Source organism: Onychostruthus taczanowskii, unplaced genomic scaffold, assembly GCF_017590055.1.
Source record: "Onychostruthus taczanowskii isolate IOZ18803 unplaced genomic scaffold, ASM1759005v1 scaffold24, whole genome shotgun sequence".
In the NCBI taxonomy this organism is placed as follows: Eukaryota; Metazoa; Chordata; class Aves; order Passeriformes; family Passeridae; genus Onychostruthus; species Onychostruthus taczanowskii.
In genome coordinates, this window is record NW_024499684.1 from 6,867,474 (window position 1) to 6,893,866 (window position 26,393).

The following is a 26,393-nucleotide window of genomic DNA, read 5'->3' on the forward strand; positions in this document are numbered from 1 at the left end:
CCAAAGAAATATTTAAATAGTGAGACAGGGATATTGTAGGTACAGAAAGGATCCAACCAGTACTCATGGTAACCACAATGATGGTCCTGGAATACATTTTCCTAGCCTAGAAGAAATTAATCCCATCTTTTTCCTTCTATTGTCACATAATTTAGCTGTAATGTGCTCTGATGCTTCAAAGCAGTACATTATACAGCAGATGGTTCATGTGACATTGTGTTGTAAATAAAATGGTGCTGGGAAGGACAGCTCAAAATTTCTTATGCATAAGCTCACAAAACAGTGTGGCATCTGCAGTTTAATCAGAGAAATGTGGAAGAATAAAATAGCAAAACAGCTTTTTCCCATCTATGAGACTTTTCAGTTGGAAATTTTTGCACTTTCTTGCTTTTATTTTTATTTATTTTAACTCATCACCAGTAGGATGGTGGTTGATAAAACAATTGTTTTAATGGAATACAAGTACAGGATGGATCTGAATCCCCATCCTGGCATTTAAAAAAAAAATCAAAGGTACAAAATTTTGGTGAAACAGAGCTAATTATCAGAAGGATTGTGTTAAAACATAGTTCTTATGGCACTTGAAAAATAATGAGACAAAAAAAATCATGAGGCAAAGATCCAATCTAATTTCCAAAGTAACAGAAAAGGTAGCAAGGTCTGCAAGCACCCAAACCCTGCCAGGGAATCTGGACCCTCTCTAGTAAAAAAGCTATTTTACTCACCTCTTTATTCTTAAAAGATTTCCCAATGGCATAGACATCTTTAAACCTTCTTAAGAAAGAATTACCTCACAAATCTTCATTAATCTCAAAGTTTGACATCTTAAAACCATTCCCAAAGCGCTGAGGTGAATACTGGGTGGAGGATAAAGTTTGGTGTCTTCATTTTCTGAATTGTTAATTAATTCCTTTCAAACTAGGCCACCAAGAACCTGAGATTTACTTCCTTTTCTTGATCAGTTTTCTGGCTAATCTTTCCACTTGGATCTGTCCCAAACAAAGAATATTATAGAAACATCCAAAGCCTAAAAGATGAATTTTTGACCTGTATCTATTCTCTGCTTAAGAAAGCACTAATCTTTCTGAGATGGGCTCCAATTTATTTCAATCACTCAAGCTTTCTTACTACCCCATTTTAGCTAGGATGAAAATTCAGCTCTTTTCATATGCAAATGGAATAACTGCACTGTAAGGTATTGAAGAATCCTTTCCTTTACATTTTAACTACCTAGCCCAAGGTTCTATTTTAAGCAGAAAGAATAACTTAAGGCTGCCAGCTACAGTTGGGGAAACATTTAATTTGATTCTTTTTAATAGCCATTTTTGAGAGTATTTTAAAATATTTTAACAACCTGTCTCTGTTGCCTCAGAATGACCTTTTAATCTGTAGGGTTTTGGTTTTTTTTTTTTTTAACAATATATTCTCCTCCTTACTTTACTCTGCACAGTAATTCAATAATGTCTTGTAATCTGTTGTTGGACTCAACTAATTTTTCTTTCTGCTGAGTGTCTGGAACTCCCCATCACACAAGTTTCTGGCAACTGCAGGAGAACTGGCATCATTTGCTTAACCACCAGCACTGAGATGTTCAAGAGGAAATTCCCTGTGCTGCCTTCCCAGGTCACAGCACAGCACATCCCACCCTGAGGATCAGCACGTGGGAGCCTCTAAAGCATTTCCAGCAGTGGCAATCTGAAAGCAAGTTCCCTCCTTTCCTGCCAGGAGCAAATGTGTGTGACACCAGAAACATCTCCTGTGCCTCAGCAGCAGTTGTTGATGAAGAATTTCTTTGACCTGGAATAAAAAATGCCTTCCATGCTTGGTTTATGAAAGAACTAATTTACTGATTTTGTCCATGTTAGCCTTGTATGCTGAGACCAGATTTTTTGCGTGTGCAACAAAATCCCAAGAAACCATGGTAGAAACCCTTCGTCTTACCACGCTAATTTACTGATTTTGTCCATTTTAGCCTTGTATGCTGAGACCAGATATTTTTGTGTGTGCAACAAAATCCCAAGAAACCATGGTAGAAACCCTTCGTCTTACCACAACATATCATGAAAAAACCCCTACAAATCAGATTAATTACTTCAACAATAAATTCTCTTTCTAGCTAGAAGCCAGTATCAGACTTAGGCATAGTTCTGTTTCTCATCAGCCACTATTAATCTAGAATTGTTCAACTGTCAGCATTGGAATTAGAATGGTCTATAGCTTGAGTTAGAAGAATATTAAAATACATGACTAAAATTTGAATCTAAACTGAAACATCCCTAAAGTTTTCTAGATGGTTTGGAGACTAATGAGCCTGCAGTGCTGAAAATGCTAAAAATAACCTGTTTTGAGGAACTAGTTTCACAGCTTCATCCTCTGCACCCTAAGAACTCATTTCAGTGGCTGTTACATAATTTAGCCTGAAATTCTGTCCTTGCTGGAATGGAGCTGTCTCGGCTCTTCGTGGGATTTTGAAGGGTTGCCCATAGAACCCCTGAGAAGATAATGAAGATAATGATGCTCCAGACCAATGCTTATATCCAATTTTTTGTAGAGTTCTGCTAAAAAATCTGTGTTGTACTTTGTGTCTAGACAGGATCAATTTGGACTAGTGGTATAGGACAACACTCAAGAGATGTTTTAGATGTTGGAAATGCAGAAATCAGTGAAAAAAACCCCAGAAGTGCAATAGGGGAACTATCCAAATTCTTCTGTCTTTTCAAACCAAATAGATTTACCAGGATACAAGAATACTCCTGTGCTAAGCATTCTGCCACTGGCTGTAAAAATGTGAAAATGGTTCATGGTTTGTGCTTGTGCACAGCTCTGCTTTACAGCAGGTGATTGTGCTGTTCATCAGTGGCTCTGAGCTCTCCTGTCACAGGAGAGACTTGGTTTGTGTCTGGGTGTAAAGAACTGATGGCACACAATTCCCTCTTTAACTTGTGGTTTGGAATTAGCTACATTTATGGGGCATTTACCCATTTGCTTTAGCAATAAAAATCCAGCTTAAAATCTTGATTCTCTCTAATGTTTTTTTATAGCTAAGTGTTTTAGATTTAATTTTTTTAAAGAGACAAGCTGCTATTTTAAATTAATAGCTCCATGAATTGCATCTTTTCTCTGTTTTAAATAATCCAATTCCAGCTCTCTCCTCTGCTTGTGCTGCAAGATAAAAAAGAAATCTGTAGAACATCAGCTGAAAATGAAAACTGTAAATGAAATAATACCTCAACAGCTGCCTTTGCTCTTTCAAATTCCTCCTCCAAGGAGTGATTTCTGGAGAGAAGAGGTGTTCCCCAACGCTGCTCCTTACTTGACCGTGCCTAAAATGTAAAAGAATAAATCAGAAAGGGATGATAGATCCTCTGTCACACTTCTGAGTTATTTCCTTAATTGCCTAGAGCCTCAAATGGCCTTTTTCTTGGGGAAAACTACTTCTTTCCCTGCATGAATTCCTCTGAATTCTCTTACACTCTAGCAGAGACCACTTCTCACGGGAAGCAGAGTAATTTATCTTTTCCAGATTTTTCATTTCACTCAAGATGTGTGAAAGATAAAGAGACATACAAGAAAGGGCAATGCAAGGGTTGGACTACAAAGGGAGAGAGCTGACTATATTGTATAAGACTTTTACCTTCCTTGTTCCTTCTGCATTATGACTGTGGCAATGCTTTCCACTGGCTATGAGCCAGGAAGAAAACATTTTTTTTCCCTGCACATTTTGTGGTTTTCTTTCAGGTTTTCTTTTGGGATCACATTGGAGAGCCAGGTTTGCCCTGGATACCACTAGAAGGGCAAATCCTTTTTACAATCAGCATCTCTCTTCTGTACCATACTGTTGGTCAATCCTACTGGAAGCACATAATAACTTTTTCCCTGTTCTTTTTCTAAAAACAATGTTTTGTTTGTTTTTTGGTTTTTGATTTTTTTTTTCTTACAAAAAGCACTGTACAAAACCAAACAATATTTAAGGATGGCAGAAAGAGCACAAAGTGGCCTAATCCTGCTAAACAAGGCTCTGGCTGCTAATCCCTTCCCTAGTGTTTGTCAAGAGGTTAAACTCATTAGCCACTTGTGTGCCTGTGCTTCCAATTGCATTAATTTCCCCGATTATATTTCTGATGACTGTACTTGTAATATTACATTTCTGTGAACCACACTGCCAAAAGACTAATTTTGATCACATCAGACTCATTGGCCTGTCTCTGCAAATGTTGGATTGGGCACTGCTGGGATGGAACATCTGACACTCTTACACGTCACGTGTGGTGTATGGCCAAACACATTTCTCTGTGGTTGTACACACATGGATCTTTTCCTACAAAGATGACATTCAAACGAGCCCCAGGTTTTCTGTTTTGTTCCTGAGGCTTTGGTCTTTCAGCTTAAGAGTGATGAGTGAGATGCACACAGAGTGGATGAAACACATGAGGTAAGGAAACAAGGACACAGCACAGTTTCTGTGAGAAGCTCGTGGTGGTGGTGGTGGGCACTGTGAGTGCCCTCCTGTGCTGGCCTCTGCACTCTGCTCTGGCTCAGGGTGTGAGGGAATGTCCACACTGAGGATCTCTTGTTTCTGCCTTCACATCTTCTACCTCCAGTCCACGTTTGGAAAATGCTATTTTCCTTTGGTGAGGCCAGGACGAGATTTCAGGTTGTTATTGAAAACAAACCAAAAGCCAGTCCTATATATAAAACAGTTCTTTTACTGATTAATAGAATTTGGGGCAGAAGAGATAACTGGTTCAGATCATTCATTTGTCTGTGTATCACATGATGGCATTTGTCTCTCAACACCCATGGAACCAAAATGATGTTCTTCAGAGAATAAACTGAGGTTGTCTGGAATAAATTTCTTTGAGGAAGCTGCTTGGGTTTAATTTAAAGTTATCAAGAGACTTCAGCGTCATTACTTTGTTTGCAATTTGTTTAACTGCCCTCCTTGTTTCTCGTATTAATTTTAATTTCAGTTTCCCTATATTCTTTTTTTTTCATACTTTTTAATACTCCTTATTTTCTCTGTAGAAAGATACTGACGATTTTAATCAGTTTTTAGTGATATAAAGACAATTATATAAAAACATCAAAATATTAAATATTCTCAATATGAAACATTCAGATTTTAACCTTTTTGTATCACTTTTACTCACCCTGTTAATTTTCTATAGCCATACAGACAACCAAGTGAACCCTTCATTCCAGCACCTGTCTTGCTGCTTCTCTATGCAGAAATCAGGTCTCCCACTAATGATGTTTGCTTCTACACACTCCTCTTCCCCCAGTACTGCACAGGGAACACTCCTGTTGTTTCAAACTGCCTTCCAGCACAGTGTAGTAAGCAGAGCCTGTGTTCTTGCTCTGAAATGTGTGATTTTCCAAGGGACTGCATTGCAATATGTATTTATAGGGTTGCCTTGATCACCAGCTCCTTTTTACATATCCCTTATTTTCTTTTCTTTTTTTTTTTTATTCCACTGTTGCATCATATGGAAATTCTCTGAGGAATTTGCTTGCATGCTTATTTTCAGATCAATAAAACTGAAGAACATTGTTTGTCTTTGGAATCCCAGAACAATCCCTATGTGATTACAATCCCTAGTAAATAACTACTGCTCCTGAGACCTCAGATTGGCCAGTTTTAATCTGGTTAACAACTGCTTCATTTACATTGCATTGTGCCAATTTTACAATCAGAATATGACATATTAATTCAAAACTCTTGTAGAATATCACACATCAACATTTATCAACTCGACCTGTAATCCGATCAAAGAATTAAATTTGTTTTTCTTGACACAGGACTCTATTGATAGGCTCTAATTATGCTCCTGGCCTTTTCATTATTTATGACTTGGCTCCTGCAAACAGTTTGATTACTTCTGCTTTTTACCCATTTGTTTCCAGTGGCTGCCATTCTTTGGGTCAAGGACCATGCTGTGAATGAGGGTGCTCAGACTGAGCTGTACTGCAGAAGGGCAGAGCGAGCTCCTAGGGGCAGAGGACCAGGAGCACAGAGGTCCCCTCCTCTGCCACATGATGTGGGGACACTCTGTCCCCACATCATCCCCACAGAAACGGGCTTTCCCCTCCATTAAATGAACATTAACAAAGCCACAGAGGCTGCGTTTGCACACAGACAATGCGCAGCTGCACTGTGGGTTGTGACACCCAGAAACGCAGAGCCCCTTGAACAGCCCAAACTCGCTGCTTTTGCTGGTCCAGGGAGAGGAGGTGGGAGTGAAGGGGCATCCCTGGAGAGCTCCACAGCTCCAGCAGGGATGGGGTGGGGCTCTGCAGCTGCCCTGCCCAAGGGAGCCCCCCAGGTGGGCCAGGCTGTGTCCAGGGCTGGACGCTGCACGCTGAGGTTTGACAATCTCACCTCCTTACAATGCAGCTGATCATGGCTTCTGTGCCAAGGGACAAGCCCTCCAATTCCAACTTGTATTCCCCTTATGTGCTGTTGGACTTTAACTGCTGGTGAGAGGCTTAAATTACAGTCCTAACTTTAGATCAAGTCTTCAAATAATGAGCTAAATCTGTAACTCTTCATTGCCTTAAAGTGGCACATCCAAGGGAAGGGCCTTAGTCCTTCTGTAGCTATATGGGAGAAGTGGGGAATTAATTTCATGTTCTAAATACTCTTGCCTCAAACTGAAGATTTTTAAGTTTTACAAGATTTGCACTATACCTTTGTCTAAGAGCACTGGCATATTAGAATTAGGTACAGATTTTTAGCATGTCAGGGGTTTTGTATACTCTGCGAGCAATGAAATATTTAGAATGCCCAGGAAAATATTTAAAAAGTTAAAACATGAGCAGACTTTATGCATAGAAAATGGAAAATATTCTCTTTCTCTGCAGTTTATAATTTTAAGACTAAAAATAACGCTTCAGCCCCCCCCCCCCCAACACTGTAGGATATCTCAGTACCAATAAAAGCATAACAAGGGGCTTTTCAGAATGGCAAATAAAAGAAACAACAAGGATTCTTTGGGTCAATGCAGTTTAAAAGTTAATAATATATAAAATATGATGTAAATGTTGAGAAGCCACATCCAGTGACAGCCACCAGTGACCACTGCCCATTACAGCCTTCAAACACATTTCTGCCTTGTAGTTCAAAGCTTGTCTTTTGGATTTTGTATTGGCACAAGTGAATAAATAAAGGATAAATAAAGGATTTTGTTAAGACGATTGCATAATTTTAATGAAAATATGACCTAGTTCCTTAGCATTTCACTTTGAGGAGCTAAATCTAACATGTCAAAGATGAGTGATGAGGTGATTGGGAAACTGCTTATGGAAAACTGCAGCAAGTTTGACAAGATGAAATCTTTAGGGTATGGCAGAATGTGTTGCAATTGCAAAGGTTACCCTTAAATGAGATAGACAAGACCTACAGAGGACAAAGTATGGAAAACATATGCTTTGATCAAAGCCCTAACGTGATTTCTTCTGCAAGCAGATTAAGAACTCGGTCAAGACAGATGAGCCTGAGTGCGGGGAGCTGACAACTCTGACAGTCCAAGTACGAGCAGGATGAAGTGAACAAAACCACATTTCCCAGTAACCTACCTAGAATAAGAACACATTCTCACTTCAGGTCATTTCTCTGCATTATTATTTTAACATTTTGTTGCTCAAATGGACGACAGGTTTGAAACGAGCAGGTTGTGACAAACCAAAACAAAACATGAAATGTACCAAGACAACAGATAAGAAATTTAGTCTCTGCTTTTTTTTCAAGTTGGCTTATTCAACTACATGTTTTTTTTATTTTGAAGTAACAGTCATTTTACAAAATGTTATGTAGCCTCAACTGACTGAACCTAAACTGAGTGAAAAATGTGGATTTTTGCTTCTGCAGTTATTCCAGTGGAAGATAAAAAGGAAATAGACCATATAGGCCAAGTAGGGATACACTACATTTGTAATTGCTTTTACAAAAAGCCACAGCATTTAAATCCTGTGACTGTCTACCTGACTTACACAGGTCCTGGTTCAGCACAAATGTCCTGGAATTTAGATCTGCTGGGCTGAGGAGCAGCTTCCTAAAAGAGGGTCAGAGGTGCTTCAATATGAGCCCAAAGCACCTGAGAACACACCAGCCATTTCAAGTGGACGGCACCGTGTAATTGATATTTTCCATTACTAAGATGTACAAATCTATTGTAAAGAAAGGAAAGATATCATGCATTACAAATAGTGTGAGGCTTTCCAGAGGGAAAACCACCCCAATTTGTAATGTAGAGATGGCAGGGAAGTAAAGAACTTGTTTTTGCCTAAGAAAAACACAAAAATGGATCTGATAACTCGGTTCTGTTTCTACTTTCTGGAAAAAAAAAAAAAAAAAGGTGTATAATCTCAGGATACACATTTGGCAAGTAGTGTCTAATTTTTTCATTTTTCCGTTTTCAAAGGAGGCAATTATTTTTCATTAATTTCCAGATTTTCTATCTGACAGAAGGTTTTTGAAATCCAGGCCTAAAAATAGCTGTGGTGGGTGAGAAAATGATTTTCTACTAAAAGCTAATCCACCAGAAAACTCTCTCTTCCCCTTTCCAATGGCTGAAGTCTTTCAGTTCAAAAGTAAGAAGCAGCAAAGAAGGCGCTGATCTATCAGCATGTGTTATAAATGTGTTTGTATATATTTGTACTGTGTGTGCATACAGACATGCAACCCTCAGTAATCATTTCCAACAAGACCTGTCCAAGACACAATACAACAGTGGAATTGGGCAAATCTACAAACCTTTAGCCCAGTGCCCTCCGTATTAGAGTTCCTTTTCCAGCAGGAAAAAGTCCTGTGACCACACTGCTCCCCCACCTGTGGAGATAAACTGCTAATGAGCATTGCTGTAATGATTGCTTCCTGTTTTCCTCAGCAATTTCCCATTTCTGGGGGTCCTGCCTGACCAAGAGACCTAAAGGATGGATTTGAACACGGGGAGGGAACTGCCACAAGTCTGAATTGCAGAGCTGGAGGGAGGGGAGAAAAGATGGTGCTGTAAATCCTAGTTTGAAGTTTTTCCCTCTGTACAGGAAGGCCACAATTCACTGCAGCATCAAACTCTGAATGTTTCAGGTGCTGACATATTCAATTTCATAACCTATTCATTTCAGAGGTGTGTGAAGATATTTTCCCTGATGATCCTGGAAATATCCCTTGAAAAGTTCTCCCAGGATGTCAGTGGTTAGCCAGTGGGAAGTTCCTCCTTGCCTTCTTATGGTTAATAAATCTGCCAAACCCTCTTACCTGTATTGCAGGTGCAAGCTCTAATTCTGATGCTGAATCAGAGTCCAAGGCACTCTTGACATTAGTCAGCTCAGACTGTGATCTGTTTTCTGTGGACCTGGAAATAATGCATTTACACACTCAGCACAGGACACGCTGCCCTGTGTCTTTCAGTTCACAAGCACACAATGATTAATCAGGTTATTTCCTTCAACTGAACCGTTTAACTTGCACTAAAACTTAATCAAAATTGCCTGGACCTTTCTTTGTGTTCTCACTCTTCTATTTCATAGGGAAACTGAGGCTAGACAAAGACACAAGTCTGTGCCTCAGTCAGTGTCTAAAAATCAACCACCACAATAAAGGATTTCCCTGCATGTCTCTGTAGAATTCTCACCACCATTTATTAAGTAATTTCACCTGCTACTTTCCACAACATTAAAAATTGCTGCCAAAATGGCATTTTATAGGTGCACTTGCTTATGATACATTGTCCAAAAGATGTGCTTGAACACATTTAATGTCACCATAACAGGTTTAAAATTATGATTCATTATCAAGTAAGCATCTCTGTGAATTAAGAAGGCAGGGCTGGAAATATTGTTTTAAGGAAAGCAAAAAGTTGTACCATAAAATCTCTTTTGATGGAGCTCTGGATGATGATGATGTTCTCTCTGCAGAAGGGTGGACCTTGCTACTCCTGTCTCCATGAAAACTGACATCATCCCATTTCTCTATCTGTGTCTGAATATCAACTGAAAAATAAAGAACAGAAAATAGGAATCTTTTAAAGAAACTACTGCTGACAATTTTATCTCCTCTGTAAAATGTGTGTTATAGAGAAAATGCCACCAAAGCCTATATTTTTATAAAGATCCAACATAAAGAAATATTGTGCACCTTTCTAGTTGATGAGGTGTGAAAATTGGAAATCCACATTTTTCTAAGTCTGTTAGCATTCATGGTCAGAATGTCAGTGTAATTCTTGACTTCAAATCAGTAATTTGTATGTAATTTAGACAAATTGTAAAAATGAAGATTCTTTTAGAGACTAACATGTGAAAATGACTATGTAGGCAACTGATATTATTCAGTCATGTCAGATTCACTTTGCAAAGATCAGATGTTCAGCTTCTGTTTGAAGATAAAAGTCTCTAAAAGAATTTCTGTGATGATGAATGGAAAATTTGCTGCCTTGGTATAAATTACATTTACCTTGCAAATTTCTCAGTTGCACTGCAAGTAATTTAGTTTGGATGGAACTAAATCAAATTCACCTTTTCCAAAGCTTGTCGATAGATCAGGCTTGGCAGGAAATTGAGTTGTTTTGGGGATATTTTTTTCAGTCTGTATAAATATATCTCTCTTGTCAAGAATGGATGTTTTTTTCCCTCCTATGCATAGATAAAGCAGTATTGACAAATATAAATGTGCATTTATGACACCTGCAGTTCTGGAAAGGACATCAGTATGGGCTGCCTGTCATTTGTGTCCTCTTCTCATCACACCCCTACAGATTTTTCTACCATTTTACACACCCTGACAAAATTCCTTTTTCCAAAGAAATTTAGAAACTTTATTAGCACACTTAGGGTCAGCTTAATAGTCATAATGGCAGAGGCAAAATGTAAAACATGTTTACAGTGTTTAAGGTTTGAAGTGCTTCAGGTGGTTTATAATGGGGAGCAAAGGCTACCCTGCTGAAATGGGGTGCAGCAAAAATTCTGGTGCTGCTCATTATTTTGTGATGGTGGCCAGGAGAAACTTGTGCTAAGCAGGGCAAGGGAGCACTGATAAAACAGCTGCACTCTTACCTAAATCTAGAGAAGACTTGTCTGCAACTCTGGCAGCCTGGACTTTCTGCTCAGAATCCACACTGATCAGGTCAGGATTCTCTGTCTTCTTTCTGTGGGTTGCAGCTTTTATGCCTTCAGTTCTTGAAGGATTCTCTGATTTCTTTGCTTTGTTTTGGGTTTGTAAGACAGGTTCACTAAGATCCAAGAGATCCAGACCTGTTGATAATACTTAGAGACAAAATGTTAAAATTCAGTGTTGTTTTAATTCAAATAGCTCACTTTTAAAGATTTGTTTTAATTGGGGAAAAATATTACTGATGTGTTGGCATTTGGCTAGAGTAAGTGTGTATTTCCTGGCTAAAGATGATGACCAGTGTATTAAAATCTGCCTGGGGATTTCAAGTGCTTAACTGAATGCAGTTTAGTGGATTTGCAAAAAAGACTTTTCCTCTGAAAATCTTAAAGACATCTGAGGCTTTATGGCTGGGGCCTTCACAGGTTTTCCTCCTTTATGAGGATTCCCTGTTCAATTGAGCTTTTAGATAAGATTTGCTTTAATCTTAGATTTTTTAAGTCCTGGAAACAGCTGCTTAGGGCAGTGCTGTTGTGCCACAATCCATTTGGGAATAGCTCCCAGGGTGGACCTGGGTCAAAAAGGAGTGAAGATATTTATTAATGTTTTCTACTACTGTTGGTGTTTGTCCTTTGGACCATAAATACTGAATATAAAGTCTAATGCCATTTCTATTAAGGACTGTCTCAGTATGAAAGAAATGTTCAATTTTAGCTCTTCTTTTAAAATTTGCCTAAAGAGCAACATTCACAATTCTTTAGCATGTAAAAGGTAGAAAAACTCCTTTTTTATCATCGTGTTACAGGGCAGGTGTTTTTGACAGATCAGTTTGCATTACCTCTTGCAGTGCTTTATCTGTGTTCTTGGAAATCACTGAATTTCATCAGTCTTCATAGAATTTTTTTAAATTTTATCATTAAATAAATCTAATTGACACTTCCACCCCAATCTGATAGATAGTCAAGGCAGGTGTAAAATTTACAGGTAAATTTTAAAAAAAACCACCATTCTTAAACAATCTGAAATAGCTCTATTCATCCCTGTAATATCTTCAGCTATTCTTTTAAAGGGAAAAAATATTACTTACAATTGTTATCTAATTCAGTACTTCAGCTTCTGTTACTAGAACTTGCATGCTGCTTTAGACACATTAATTAGATGTGCAGATAATCACTCAGCTGTCAATTATTCATTTAATAATTTGCATGGATATAAATTTTAATTAAATGGTTTCTAACAAGCCAAGTCCTTTCATGAGACAGCAAGAGAGCCCAGAAGTGCAGTGCTGATGTTGTTGTCTCAGCTGATCAGCATTGATTCCCTCTGCACAGATACCGAGTAGGAGTGGGCTGATTTCTAAAAATACTTCCAAAGGACAATATACTTCAAATAGAATTCAGTACATTCAAAAGGTTTTCAGGATTCGCTCTTAGATGTTATTACTGTCTCTACTGCCTCGTTACAACACAAAGGAGGTAAGAAATGTATTAGATCCTTTCACTAACAAAGTGTCTGAACTCAGCCTGGGTAAAGTGTTCTGATACCTCCCCCCTTTTTCTCTCTAACAACTCATCCAAGATTTCATTAAAAAAAAAATCTTTCTAGAGTAAGGAAAGTGTTTGATTAAAACCAGAGTAAATGTGGGTTTTCCCATAAGTTAAAATTTTGCAAAAGCAAATACAGAGAATTGATTCAGTCTGATGTGTACATCCTGTGAGTCTTAAACAAATTGCATTTATTTCAGCCCCAAAGGTCTGCTGGAATTGATGTGATTTGAATCACATCAGATTTCCCCTAAAATGTAATGAACTAAGTTTTTCTTCTAACAGGTCAGGCAATTACAATTTACAATTGTAATTTGCCAGCTTGTGGTTTTGTGCACACAGTAACAAACCAAGAAATCATTGACAAAAATGTGCCATAGAAGCTAAAACTAAAGCTATTTTTCTCTAGTGAGGGATAGTAAAGAATGTTGTTTACCTGCAGTATTCGATGTTACAGGCCTTGCAACAGCTTCTGGCTTAGTTTCACAGAGAAAGTCATCAATGGAGGGGCTCAGGAGGGGTCTGCTCTCCTGCTGCTCATTCACCAGCTAGCAACAAAGAACCCCAGGTCACAGAGTGTTCTTGGGATGCAGAATTTACAGAAATAACACATATTCTCACAATATCATGTGCTTTATTTTTAATTGTGAGAGTAAGATACTGCAATTAGATGATGCACAAATAGCACTGGGATTAAAATAAAACAAAATAAGGTTTAGTTACTCTTTTGAGGCAAAATTATATTGCAGTTTAACAAATCACACACACAAAAAAAATAAAGCAGCAAGATGATTTTTCCTTAGCAGTTATTGCATACTATTGCTTATAGGGCTAAAGTTACAGGGCCTGATGCAGCTCCCTTCAATACATGGTGAAGTTGCCCTTCTCTATCACCAGGAGGCTAAGCAGGGCTTTTTAAATTTTTTAAAAATTTTTTTAGAAGAGCCCTTTTTTCTTTTTTTCTTTCCAGAAGTATCATGCTTCCCCACAGAACAACAATTTCATCTTGCATTATAAGCATAAATAAGCATTAGCCCACTAAACAATAACCTGCTGAGACAGGAAACACTTCTGTGCCATAAAATGATGTGTGAATGACAGTGGATGGAGCCTGGTGAGTGTATGAACTTCCTGCATGAGTTCTGACTGTGGGAAGACCCATAAAATGCTTTTTATTTATGAGCAGTTTTCCATTTAAAATTGGATGAATGCACTGGTGTTCTGCTACCTGACAGAAATCTCTGTATTACAGTCTATTTAATGTATCAGAATTAAAAAGATAAAACCATACAAATCTCAGAAATAAAAGTCTCCTCTTTGCCATCTATCTCTGATTAGAGGATTAAGCTGAGCTGGGAGGATGTCTGATGGTGTGCCCTGCACTTACTTTATCTTAGTATCTTAATTTCTTTATCTGAAAAATATGTTTTCCCACTGTTGCTTTTGTCTGGAGGTCTTTCAGCTTTATTTTATCCTCTCCATCTTCTTCTCAACCTTCTGTTCTAACTCTTCCATTGCTGAATTTTCAAAGTTTTCTCTCAGATATGTTAGAATTTTTAAATTTAGGAAGCTAGCATGGACTAAAACTGCCCAAGAAGGGTATTTACTCACCCTCATGTTTGTTAAATACTGGCTCTGAGCTACTCCAGCAGCAGGATTATCTCTAAAGTTATTACAGCAAACCAGATTAGATTCACTGCTGTTCAGTACTTGATTTCTGTATTGCAAAGCTGCAAAGAAAGTACTGGAGCTATTGAAAAAACAAGCCCACTATTTCGATGGATAAACATTTAATCTGATACCCAACGCTCACTTGCTGCGCTGCAAGTCTTGCACACCTGCATGTGCCCAGGGCTCAGAGCTCTGCACTGACACACCATTTCCATGGGAGGCAGGTGGGTGAGTGCCTGCCCAGCTGAGTGCAGCACAGCCTGCAAATGTGGCATCTGAATTCAGAAATGTGGCAGTGATGCTGTCCCAGACTCCAAGGGTGCTAAACCCAGACTGCAGATGCAGCTCACCAGGGAATTCATCATGGGGGGCTTAGCTCTGAGTGGCCTGTCCAGGCTGCTGTCTCATTCAAAGCACAGAAGGCACCTGCTTAATTTGGCAAATCTCAACACTTGACTGGAAATTGCATTTATATCAACTGCACACCTCTGATTTCCATTATCCCCAGGTCTACAAATTTACCTAATGATTATATTTAGGACTTAAACAGACCTAATTTTTCCTTCTATGATTTGGTGACAATACTTACTCATGACTATTTTGATAAACATGTGGATGCCTTAAATTAAGAGTTGAGTCTTTTCCAAAGTAATTTTAGTATTTTAAAATTTTATCCCCATGTCAGCAAAAGCTGCTTGTATATATTTTTCTTTCTGAATTTACACAGCATAAAGAAAAGTCCTAGACCATTTGGAGAGAGGCAGGAGGGAAAAAAAGAAGAGGTTCTGTAAGAATCATTGAAAATGTAAAAACTTCATAAGAAATACTCTGTTTCTGTGTCTGTAAGACTATCAGTAGGGTACATTATCACATAAGAGTCAGATGCTTATCAAGTTTCCCATTATATTCCATGGAAATTTTCTTCAATTGGAAAGAATGGGGGAAGGATGAAATGAAGAAAGGTTATGAGAACCAAGGTACCCAAGCTCACTCATTGCAGACAGTGAATAGAAAATCTGAAGACAGCTGGAAAGGAAGTTTATTGCCCAAACCTGCTGCAGAGGTCAGAGGATAAACTCTGGGAAGACCAGAAATAATGTTAAGAATCAGAGTGATGGAGGGGAAAGAGACAAGACTTCATAAAGAGCTGAATTTTACCAAGGTCTAACTGAAGTATGAGGTCTGAGAATTTTTTTTTTCCTTTTCAAAGATGGTTATTATGTCCTTAGAATTTTCTTTCTTGTGTTCATTAGATTTATTACATGCGAAAAGAAGACTATAAGAGTTTGACTTTCTTAGGCTAACAAAATGAAGGTTGAGTAGGACTGCAGTTATTCTTCATGTACACATAAAGGGGGATTGGTCAGATGACACTGGAGGAGCAAAGTTATTTCAGCTATAGGGAAATGCTGGCCCAATAACAGAGTTCTAAACTGGGCATGAGAACATCTGGTCTGGGAATTAAAGGAACTGAACTATCCCAGCACTGAACTCTATGAACACTATTTTTTCTTACTGTAGGGGAGCAAAATGCCCAACCATTTAAAATGGCTTTTTCCAAGGCTTCTACATCACTGTTTATGATGTGACTGTGACCCAGTGGATCCCTCCTAGTCCTGGGTCCTATGCTCCCATGGCTAAGGACTAGAAGCTGTAGGAATATCTTATTTAAAGTTTTCTTCCTGTGAAAAATAATCTGCTTTCAACTCAAATATTTTTGTTAAAACAGATTGCAAAACATGACCACATCTACTAATTCTCAATAAACACAAACTACCTATGTGTAGTAATAGAAAATATCAGAAAAATTCTATTTTGATATGAAGCAGACATGTAATGATGAATTAAGACTTAACAAGTCAGAGTGCCATGATATGATAGTTTTCCATAGAGAAGTGGGCAGTGGGGTAGGTTTCTGACATTACTCTGTAAGAAATGCCACTTGTTAAGCCCTTGGTCTCACACTTGGAATTTCGTTTTGCTGCCTCATATACTGTACCAAATTTATCCCTTGCTTAATACTGCACAAGTTATTAGAGTTATATCAGGCATGAATTTGGAGTAGTACATAAAAGATTTATGAGATGAAAACTATGATCTATATTAAACCAATAATTTATGGTTCTCAAGCACCTTTCAGGCTGAAAATCACAGAATGCCTTAAAACATTCATGAATCAAGCCTGGCACCACCACAGAGCTGAGGAGTATTATCTCTGTGTTGCAGATGAGGGGAGCAAAGTGAAATTAGGGAAGTGACCCAGCATTCCTGGGTGTTGGAGAAGCAGCACTGGGGGCAGGAGCTGATCCCACACTGGATTTATGTACCCAATATCTGTATACATGCCAAGAGGTGCAGACTCAGCCTGGGAAAATGGGGGTATCTCAGTACTAATTTAGCCAGTGGGTGCCATAAATTCTCATAATGTCTCTAGGAACTTAAATTCTCTCTATAAGATTCACTTTAATTAAAGAAGAAGCCCACACACTCCTTTAATTGAGGGATATGTGAAATCTGTGGAGGCTGATATTTCCTACTACCAACACATCTGAAGACACATCCATAGTGTAAGATACTCCTAAATTCAAACGAGTCTTCTGGGAACAGCACAGCAGAAAAAGGTGGTTTTCTTACCCCAATACTGCTACTGTAATTTTTCATTCCAAAAAGCATGTAAGTGGAGCTTTTGGGTGCTTTGGGAGAGATACTGGGAGAGTCACAAGTGTCTGATATCAGCCCCACTGCTTCAAAATATGCAAAGCAAGGATCATTTAGCAGTAACTAAGGTATGGTCCCTCCATCCCTTTTCATATTCCCTCCTACTGCATTCCTGATCTTGATCTGTTTGCAGTGCACAAAGCATGCTGGTTTTTTTCTTTTTTAAAATTTTACTAGGGCATAACATAATGCTAGTCTTTAAGATAAATTTTTTAGACACTAAACTGGGAGGGTTTCCAGTCAGGCATGGGCAGCTAATTAGCACCTATGTTTTGAGCACAGAGTGAACTAGTTCTCTTAAATTAAGTGCCTAAATTCCCTCCATGTTCAATAGGGAGAGATAAATGCCTAGAAAAGCTACTCCGGAGGGAGATTGTGTCTGCCCAATTTAGGCTGTCCCTCAGGAGGCTCTCAAAGGCACCTAGCTTTCCCCCTGCTATATATGGGATTTATTTTAGAAGGACTGGCTCAAAAAGCATCTAAAATTTAGATGTAATTTGCTACTGAAGTGAGTTGGATTGAATTTTGGATTGGATCCATTTTGTTGCCTGAGCCTGATTGAATTACTCACGGCACTAATTTAGGAAATCCCAAACTACTGCTGGGTAATCCCCAGTGCAGTTCAGCACCAAGGCTGCTCCTGGGCACTGGGACTTTTTCCTGCAGTGCCCCTCGGTGTGGTGAGAGGGAGGCAGGGCTGCCTCGGTGCCAGGAGCTGCTCCAGAAGGCTCAGAGTGAAAATGAACACGTGGCCACAGGCGTGGGAGAAGGCAGGAAACATTGAACCCAGGTTTTCTACTGGAAAAATGCTATATTTGAACTTGTCTGCTCTTTGGGTGACACTTGAAAAACAGGTACAAGAGTCAGATTGACTCCAGCAGCTTTTAAGTGCTGTGCTTAGGCAGAGACACCAGCTAATTTCAATCACTAATTGTTTTTATGATGCACAGCAATGGTTTCCTGACAGACACCTGGCACTATGGCGGCACTCACTGGGACAGGAGGAAACAAATCAATTGGAGGAAACAAATCAGCTGATTTCTACCACCTGGCTCTTTCTAAAAACTGATAAATGGGAACCCCAACTAAGAATGTAGGTTATTGTTTTCTAGAGCATAACTGGAAGTATTGGCCTGACAGTCATGTCTGTGGATCATTATCTTGGCAGGATAAGAACTGGAAGAACTCCTTTCCTGGTTGCAGAGAGGTGTTTGGAGAGGGAACTCCTGGGAAACTGAGCAGTCTCATGATAAAAGTTAAATTGCATTAATTTTGTTTTTCTTCTTTGCTCACTTTTATAGTGTGTTTATAAAGATTTCACAAAAATTACTGCTTCACACACTTTATTTACTCTTGTGTAGTAAGCGTGATTACTTTTTGGCTTTTTGCCCCATCCTTGTGCCAGAGTGATACATTAATTGTTCTCTGTCACTCTGCTATGAATGTAGAGCCAAATGCCTGGTTTTCACCAGAGGAGGGAATCTATTCACGTGGCACAGGGTATAGCTGAATTCTGCCTCACCTGAACTGTGGGAAGCTCTAAAACTGGGATGAGTTCTCTGCACCCTCCTGCAAAGAACTCTCTGCAGGCCAGCCCTGCCCGCCAGGTGATAACCAATGCTCTCTGCTGGGCAGGAGCTGTGGGTGAGAGTTGGAGGTGACAATTTCTTACCTGAAATCACACACGCCAAGTCACCCCAGCTGTCAGGGTTTGTGTGAAGTCAGAGAAGCTGTGGGAGTGTTGCTGCAGACCCTGCATTGGATATTTGAATTCATGTGCCAGCTGTGTTTAAAACCTTTTGTTTATGTTGCATCCCCATAAAGAGCAGTTGCACTGCTGGGTGACAGCTCTTGTGATCTCTGTGTCACACCAACACCCTGCCTGTGTTTCTACGTGCTGATCTGTGTGTATTGTTGTAAAATTAAACATCTCACAGCTCAATATCCTCTTCCCTCTGTTCAGCATGGTCTGGTGAAAGGAGGTTTAACATGGGAGCTGTGTCTGGCTCCTTCATTTTGGCCTGGCTCCAGCTAAGCACTTAAACACACCCTGCAAAACCCAAGATTAAGCACGTGCTTGACTGTCCTGCTGGACCAGAGCCGTGGGGGAAGAGGAGGAAAGTCACTTTTGTCATATTTGAACTGTGACTGGCAGTTTGGCCTTTACCCACACAGAAATGTGATTTATTGTAAATCTGCTGGTTGCATTCATGCCTGCATGCTCCATGCACTTCTTTAGGTTAAAGGAAGCTGTTCTCAAACATGGAGTGCCTCTCCCTCCTGGGTGTTAGAAGATTTTATTTATCATTTGGCCATGAGTTTTCTTTGTGGTGTTACCTAGTGATTTCTGGCTTAGCCTCTCCCCTGCCCCATGTCATTATTTAGGCTGAAGATCTACAGCAGTGATCAAAGACAACATTTTGTCATCATCACAGATAATTTGAGATCCCTGCTACATTTTTGCGTATGGGTTGTAATTGCTTGAAAACCACATGGATTTCTTTTTCTTGTTCTCTCTGCAGATTTTTCTTCTCAAACAAAGTTCTGCAGCATATCTAGAGTTAGGCTGTGTTTTTGGATGTGCTGCTGAGTCTGGTCATAGCAACCAAATCAGAATTTCTTGTTAAATGGCCTTTCCCTGTCATGGCATGTCTGGCTGTTTTGGGATGTTTTCAGCAGATTGGACAGCTAGAAACTCATAAACTGTTAGTGAATTGCAATTCAGTAAAGCAGTTTCACTGAAAAAACAGCAAGTTCAGTGAATCTAGAACTGTAGCACATGGTTTGCAACTCTTTAACAGGGCAATCTATTCATACTTGGAGTATTAATGAATGAAGAGCCAAGAATTTTCTGAAAAGTAACTGCTATTACTTAATATAAAAAACAGAGCTAAACTGGTAATATTATTATATTATAATATAATATAATATAATATTTTATTATATTATTCACAAAAATATTATTATATTATTTTAAAAAAAAAGTTTGTCCAATCTTTCTGTCGTTAAGGAATAGTAAGGAACTTTACAGTGTATGAAATGGTATGGGTAATTCTTTAACTTTATTAAAAAAATATACACCATCAATTCCTATGGTAATTTCAAATTAAAATTGTAATTTTGTGAAAAATGTATTTAATTTATGTGACAGAGAGATCTACATAACTTTAGGAGAGCAGCCAATTTATGACATTTGAGCATATAGTCAAGGCAATCTTATTATACTCATGAGAATATTCCTGCTAAAATTATGCATATGGCCCTAAAAGCAATAAATGCTGAGCAATATTTAACTTAGAGGTAAAGAATCAATTAATATTTGCACTGCTAAGCATGCATTTATTTCTTTTTGTATTTCTTTTTTTTTGCTCTTCATGTATTTATCCTGTCCTAATAATAGATGAAAAAGAGTTATCAGAAGGACTGAGGATGTGTCCCCTGATAAAGTACTCAAAGCTTTTATAATAAATCAGATTTGAGATGTATAGAACACACTGCTAATAAATTTATCATTAATCCTTTAAAAAGCATAAAAAAAAATAGGATCTCAAGCCTAGTTATCCTAAGATCAGTGAGGAAATTGCCATCATTCTCAGAAGGCAGGTTGGAATGTACAATGGATTCTTGCACTCCGGACTCTGATAATGACACTAATTAAATCTGGCATGATTTTTGCCTTTTTACCTGAATGTATTTGACTTAAAACAGAGTGAATTCTGGTTTAGGTTGGTGTAAAAGAGCAGGGAAGCTAATTACATCCACAGAAACATCCCACCATTCTGCTTTAATCTTATTGAGAACACATTGATGGAGTGGGCTGGAAGTCAGTGCAAACCTAATGCTAAGAAGCTTAGAATGAACATGATTGATTCAAATGGGACTGTTAAGTTTATATGGAAAACTGTGATTATGCAATCAAATTCATGTAGTGAGCCCTTGATACACACATCAGAAAATCTCCTAACAACATTGGGAGCTGAATATTAGCTATCTTTAATCTGTTTCCTTTATAAAATGGAATGGAAGCATTTAAAAATCTCCTGTCAGAGACTTAAAAAACCCCAAACAACCCACCAAAACCCACAAAAAAGCCCCAGAACAAAACAAATATAAGAAAAGCCTAATAAAGCAAGCAAGGAAAAAAAAAACCAAACAACTAAACCTAAGCAGAAATATACCACCACTGCCAAAATAAGTAAATAAGTACATACATACATATATACATACATACAAACATACAAAAAAGCAAATGAAAACCAAAACACCAAAACAGTGGAATTTAGGCAGTGGAAATGTTGGACTATTTTATTCACAAGCCCTTAAGCAAATATAAATGTGCTTAGATCAACTAAGTATTGGCATGCAAATGAAGTTCCCTTAGAAAAAATAGTAATTCCTACCTTGAATACTAACTAATACCTTATAGACCATTAAAAAAGCCTTAAGCATCTGGTGGAGTTAATTGGGGGGTAGTCATGAAACATATCTCTTCCTCTGACATGTGCTGTAGCCTGCATTTTTCACAGGGGAGGATGAATTTCAGTGCGTTTCTTATAATGCAATTCCAGCTTTTTAAATTTCTTCTTTCCAATTCAAATTCTAAACCCTAAGTGTTTTGTGGGCTAACTTTTTAAATGATAAGTGCTCGAGATCAAAACTGTGCTCTGAGCAGAGGCTGTGTGGGTCCCATAAATTCTAAGTAGGCACCTCCTATATTTTCCAGTTAAGAGCAGAAGTGGGGAATGGCTTTCAAGATAAACTTGGCTTTTCCTTTTCCTATTGGTGAAGTTTTCATGTTCTATATAATTTCAGAGTGTTTTGGCCACAGGATTTTCATGGACATGAATCTCCACACTGCAGTTCTTCTTTCTCTCTTTTCGTTTTGTAGAGATCCTACCATGGGTATCTTTCCAACCTCTGTACTCTAATAAGGAACCTAAATTAGGTGTGATGGATCTGGGACAAATAACTCTGGTGACTCTGTGAGATTTCTTTTGTTTTCGCTGGCAAAACATTTAAGCATGAACATTTTTACTGCTCAATAAAGCAGTTAATCATATTTTAAAGTATAAGTCTGGGTCGAAGTATGTGATTGAATCAGATCCTTTGAAGTTCACTGACCTGTGGTAAATTGAGAATTTCATGGCTGACTGCACAATTAAACTTTGACTTCAGGGCATATTTAGGTTTAAATTTCTCATTAGGAAGTAATTCTGATGCAGGATTTTTTTCTCCTGACAAAAGCAAATAAGTTGTGTGGAGGTTAAACAAAAATTTTATTTTGCAATTAAAACCAAATTTATGCATAATTTTTATAATTCATTTCTCTGCTTCAGGTAAAAGTAATTGGTTCATATCTTAATATTCAGGTAATCTTTGAACCTCCAGCAAGCTTTCTTGCACATTTTCTAGGTTCATATGAAAAAATATGAAAAAAATTTCTATTTTTCATTTGCCCCAGTCTCTTATGAATTATCTTTTAAAAGCTAAGGGGAGACAGCAACATGAATAGAGTAATATTCTACAAAACCCTATTAGAACTGAAAGATCAGTCTCTTGGTGCTTAAAGTATTAAATTTGGCAACTACTGAATCCTTTCTCACACCAGTAAGTGTGAAGAAAGTGACTTTTATAGAAGGTAATTGAGACAGGAAGACAGGATTACAAAAAATAGATCCTGAAAGGTCCATTCAATTACCAGGAATACTCCTCTGCCTGCTGTAGTACACGCATTACTGCTGGAATGCTGATTGGGACTCCCAGTTGCCATATACTGCCACAGCCCCACAGGAATCTGCAGTACATTTTTGGTTCATGTTATTTGAAGATTTGCCTCTAGTTGTGATGATATAAAACCATATCTGATGGTATAAAATAATCTGTGAATTGGAAACATAATTTAAATTTAATTCACAGTACTTATTCAAAAAATAGGTGTCATATTTTAAAAGCTGGGATTTTTCTGGGAGCATTACAATAAAATGGGAATATTTATCTGTCTTGTTCTGTGCTGGATATGATTTTACCACTTTCCAGATGAACAGAGCAAAGAAACATATTTTGAATTACAAATTCAGGGGCGCATGTACATTATCAAAAAGCAGATTTAGAGACTCTTCTTTGTTTATCAGATTCCAATTATGCTTCCTGTGGAGTCTGTCTCCACAGCCAGACATGATTAATCCTTCTTTCATCAAGGATTTTGGAGCTGGGGGATTTCACTAGTTTTTTCTCTTGGAAAAGCCAGTGCTCTGTCTGGGCTTGATCCTTGCATTTCAATTGCAGGTTTTTTGCTTGGGTAGCTGAAATGTTGGAGCAGCATGGGCACCTAATGCATTAAATGACTCCCTAAGATGTGGACCTGCCCACACTGGGTTTGGTAGTGGTGGGACCTTTGGAAAAAACAGGCTTTACTCTCCTGACCCTTCTGGCTTGGGAAGTTTGCAGACAATCTGGAATTTGTTCCCCCCCCGTGAGCAGCAACCACATCCATCTGTTTCATCATGTAAGGAGCAGACACAGACACTGGGATGGGGATGGTTGGCACAGCAGAGCGTTTTCCTGCGTGGATGGTGGGGATGAGGGGTTCACACGGACACACTGCAGTGACAGCATCTCAAACCAACACTTCAGCCACAGTTAGGGGACAAATGATGGATGCAACGTGGTGGTACAACTGCACATCACACATACATGATGCAGAGATGGCTATGGAAAATACTCACTTTTTCACTTGATTCTGCTTCCTTTTGGCTTCTGCACCCCTTTGGTGCATAGCAGGGAAGTAGGTATTTGTGTTTAGTGGAAGAAATTACACTGACTAACAGACACAAGCATTTTACTTATAAATTTATCATAGACTATTGCTGAGGAGACTGACAGACAGCCACTACAAATGGTGTGTTAAACATTTAATGAACCCAGGCTGAACTCCTGGCCCTGTTGAAGCCAATGGAAGTTTTTGCATGTCAATCTTTTTTGGGTGCAGTGAAGATTGAGAGGTTGAGAGGGGTTGAGGGTTGAGAGGCCATTTTATGTGGGTTTCTAATTACTTTGTTAATCACTTAATGGAGAATTAGAAATGAAGCCTTAAACAGAGCATCTTTTTCCTCTGTGCAATTCCTTCATAGACATTGGAGTTCACCATGAACAAAACCTGGTGTTCAACAGGGGCTGAGGAGGAGGTGCCAGACCTGGTTTCCAAATTAGTAGATGGTATTTCTAGAATGTGTATTAGTGCAGCGTATCTGCGACGCTCTGCTAGAGCAGTACGTGCTGGTGTGTGTGCATCTTAGAACTTTCTAAAATACAGTAGCTGTTATCCTAAATCATGACAGGAATAAATCAGGACTGTGGATTTCGTTTAAGGCTCTCATGTAAAACTAGCTTCCAGCAATTTCCATTCCTGATGAGCTGGAAGTATTTGTGTGCAGTAAATACCGGCAGTAAGCTAAATGCACTTGCCTGGGGAACAAATTCAAGTAAGTGAGCAACATGAGGGAATAAAATCCACTCTCATAACAAGAGTGATGTGGTTTACAGTAGTGTTCAGTCACTGTCTTTAAGAAACTAATGGAACCACCAAATACTTGGTGGCTACTCCAAGGTACATGTAAAGTTTGGTGTGGGGACGTACGTCCTTCCTTTGATTGAAGGTGTAGAAATGAAAGCAATGAGATGTGCCAAGTCACATATTCTGATCCAGACCAGGAGCAGAACCCCAGTGAGAGCTTAGGAATGGGATCTGAGATATTGGAAATGACACTACTGTGAACTGCGTGTTTCTTATTTTACATATGCACTGAATGGGAATATTTTATACATGAATCGCAAATGAGTATTTATGGCGTGACAATTGATGGCATGAATTAGAACCGAGATTTTAAACTAGCTTTAAACAACTTTCTGGTAACTGGACTGGGGGAAAAAAATGCATTTTTGTTTAAATTTTCACGTCAAACCATCTAAACCCCCAACATTCACCCCGGGCTATTTTCCCCCCTCAGTGAAGCAGCGGGATGCCGCTGGCGCGGAATGGGTCACCCAGTGGGGCTGGGGACTCGCGCAGCGCCCGCGGCCCCCTCAGAGCCCCGCGCTCTGCCCACCTGGGATGCCACAGTGAGGAGGGGCTTTTCTTCTGCAGACTCCTCCCTCGGAATCTCCTTCATCACCATGGCCACAGCCTTATCGGCCGCCCTAGCGCCTTTGCCCTACAACAGCGAAACCAACAATGGCGCCAGGTCAGCAGCGGGCTCCGAGCGCCTCCCGCGCGCGCTCCCGACCCGGCCCGGCGGGAGGCCGGCCGCGCCTGCGCCTGGAAGCGAAGCTCGGTTGGAAGCAGAACACACACACACACACTGGTTAAAAATAGTAAAAATTATAATAATAATAGTAATAATATATCAAATGGTCGGTCAACTCAATGGTTAAGGAGGCAGTTGGGGTCTAGCCGTGGTCGGGTGGCTCGTTCGAGTTGCCCCAATGAAGTCAACAGGAATCCGGCACTTTCCTGCTGGGCCAAGGCCTGCTGGAAGTTTCCCCGTGCCAACCTTCTGCAGGATAGGATCACCAGAGCAGTAGGGGCTGGAGGATCAGCCCGTTGATTTAATTTTAGTTATCTAAGTTTATACCCAAAATACCTCTTCATGAGTTTTTTCTGGTTTTTTTCTTAAAAATAGCATCAAGCAGAGTATTCAAATAAAGCACAGTTCCTTGTTGTTCACTGAGGCAAACTCTCCCTGAAATTTGAATGTATAATCTGGACCCACAGAGTTTATAGCTCTAGTAACATTTTAAAAAGCAATTTACATCATATAAACAGTCTGGGTTTTCGCTAACAGAACATACGGAGCCAAATTCTGCCATCGTACGCATTGCTACAGCTCTCCCTAAAATCATCATTGTTGTAGAACTCACTGTAAGGATTTTTTTTTTTTAACTTCATTTTTCTTAAACTTCTCTTAATACATTGTAAATATTCTGGACAAGGTTAAGATATTTTAACATTATTTACTACAAATTAGCCAAATAAAAAGTGCACCAGTATTATGTGCCTTGTTCTTTGATGCCATTCTTTTTATTTAATGAGGCTCTTTATCATCTTGAGTTCTCATGGGTTTCTGTATCTTGATCTTTGGTCTTATTTTGATCTCTGCCTCTTGCAAGTGACAGAGAAGGTTGGAGCTTACACATAAAGCATCACAGCAGAACTGTATATGCCAGTGACCCTGGGCAGGTCCTTATTATTATTCTTTAAAAGCTCCTATTGATTTCCATGGAAGTTTTAGCTGTGCAAAGACCGCAGGATCTGGCTCCATAAAAGAAGTATTTTACACTGGACTTAAATATATTTAAAT

At 39.0% G+C, this 26,393-nt stretch overlaps 1 protein-coding gene across 4 annotated transcripts in view; it reads right to left on the minus strand.

Annotated features, from left to right (window-relative positions):
• The window catches only part of PEX5L (peroxisomal biogenesis factor 5 like), a 100,378-nt gene that overhangs the window by 9,611 nt on the left and 64,374 nt on the right, over nucleotides 1-26,393 (minus strand). Inside the window, exons 3-10 of one of the 4 annotated variants that reach the window (XM_041405935.1) lie at nucleotides 25,143-25,247; nucleotides 23,763-23,801; nucleotides 13,085-13,196; nucleotides 11,050-11,259; nucleotides 9,864-9,990; nucleotides 9,257-9,353; nucleotides 8,753-8,827; nucleotides 3,228-3,323 (exon numbers count right to left, since the gene is read on the minus strand). In XM_041405935.1, the coding sequence (XP_041261869.1) occupies nucleotides 3,228-3,323; nucleotides 8,753-8,827; nucleotides 9,257-9,353; nucleotides 9,864-9,990; nucleotides 11,050-11,259; nucleotides 13,085-13,196; nucleotides 23,763-23,801; nucleotides 25,143-25,247 (861 nt within the window). The remainder of the gene's footprint in view (nucleotides 1-3,227; nucleotides 3,324-8,752; nucleotides 8,828-9,256; nucleotides 9,354-9,863; nucleotides 9,991-11,049; nucleotides 11,260-13,084; nucleotides 13,197-23,762; nucleotides 23,802-25,142; nucleotides 25,248-26,393) is intronic. The other 3 variants (XM_041405937.1, XM_041405938.1, XM_041405939.1) reach the window with 3 other exon arrangements.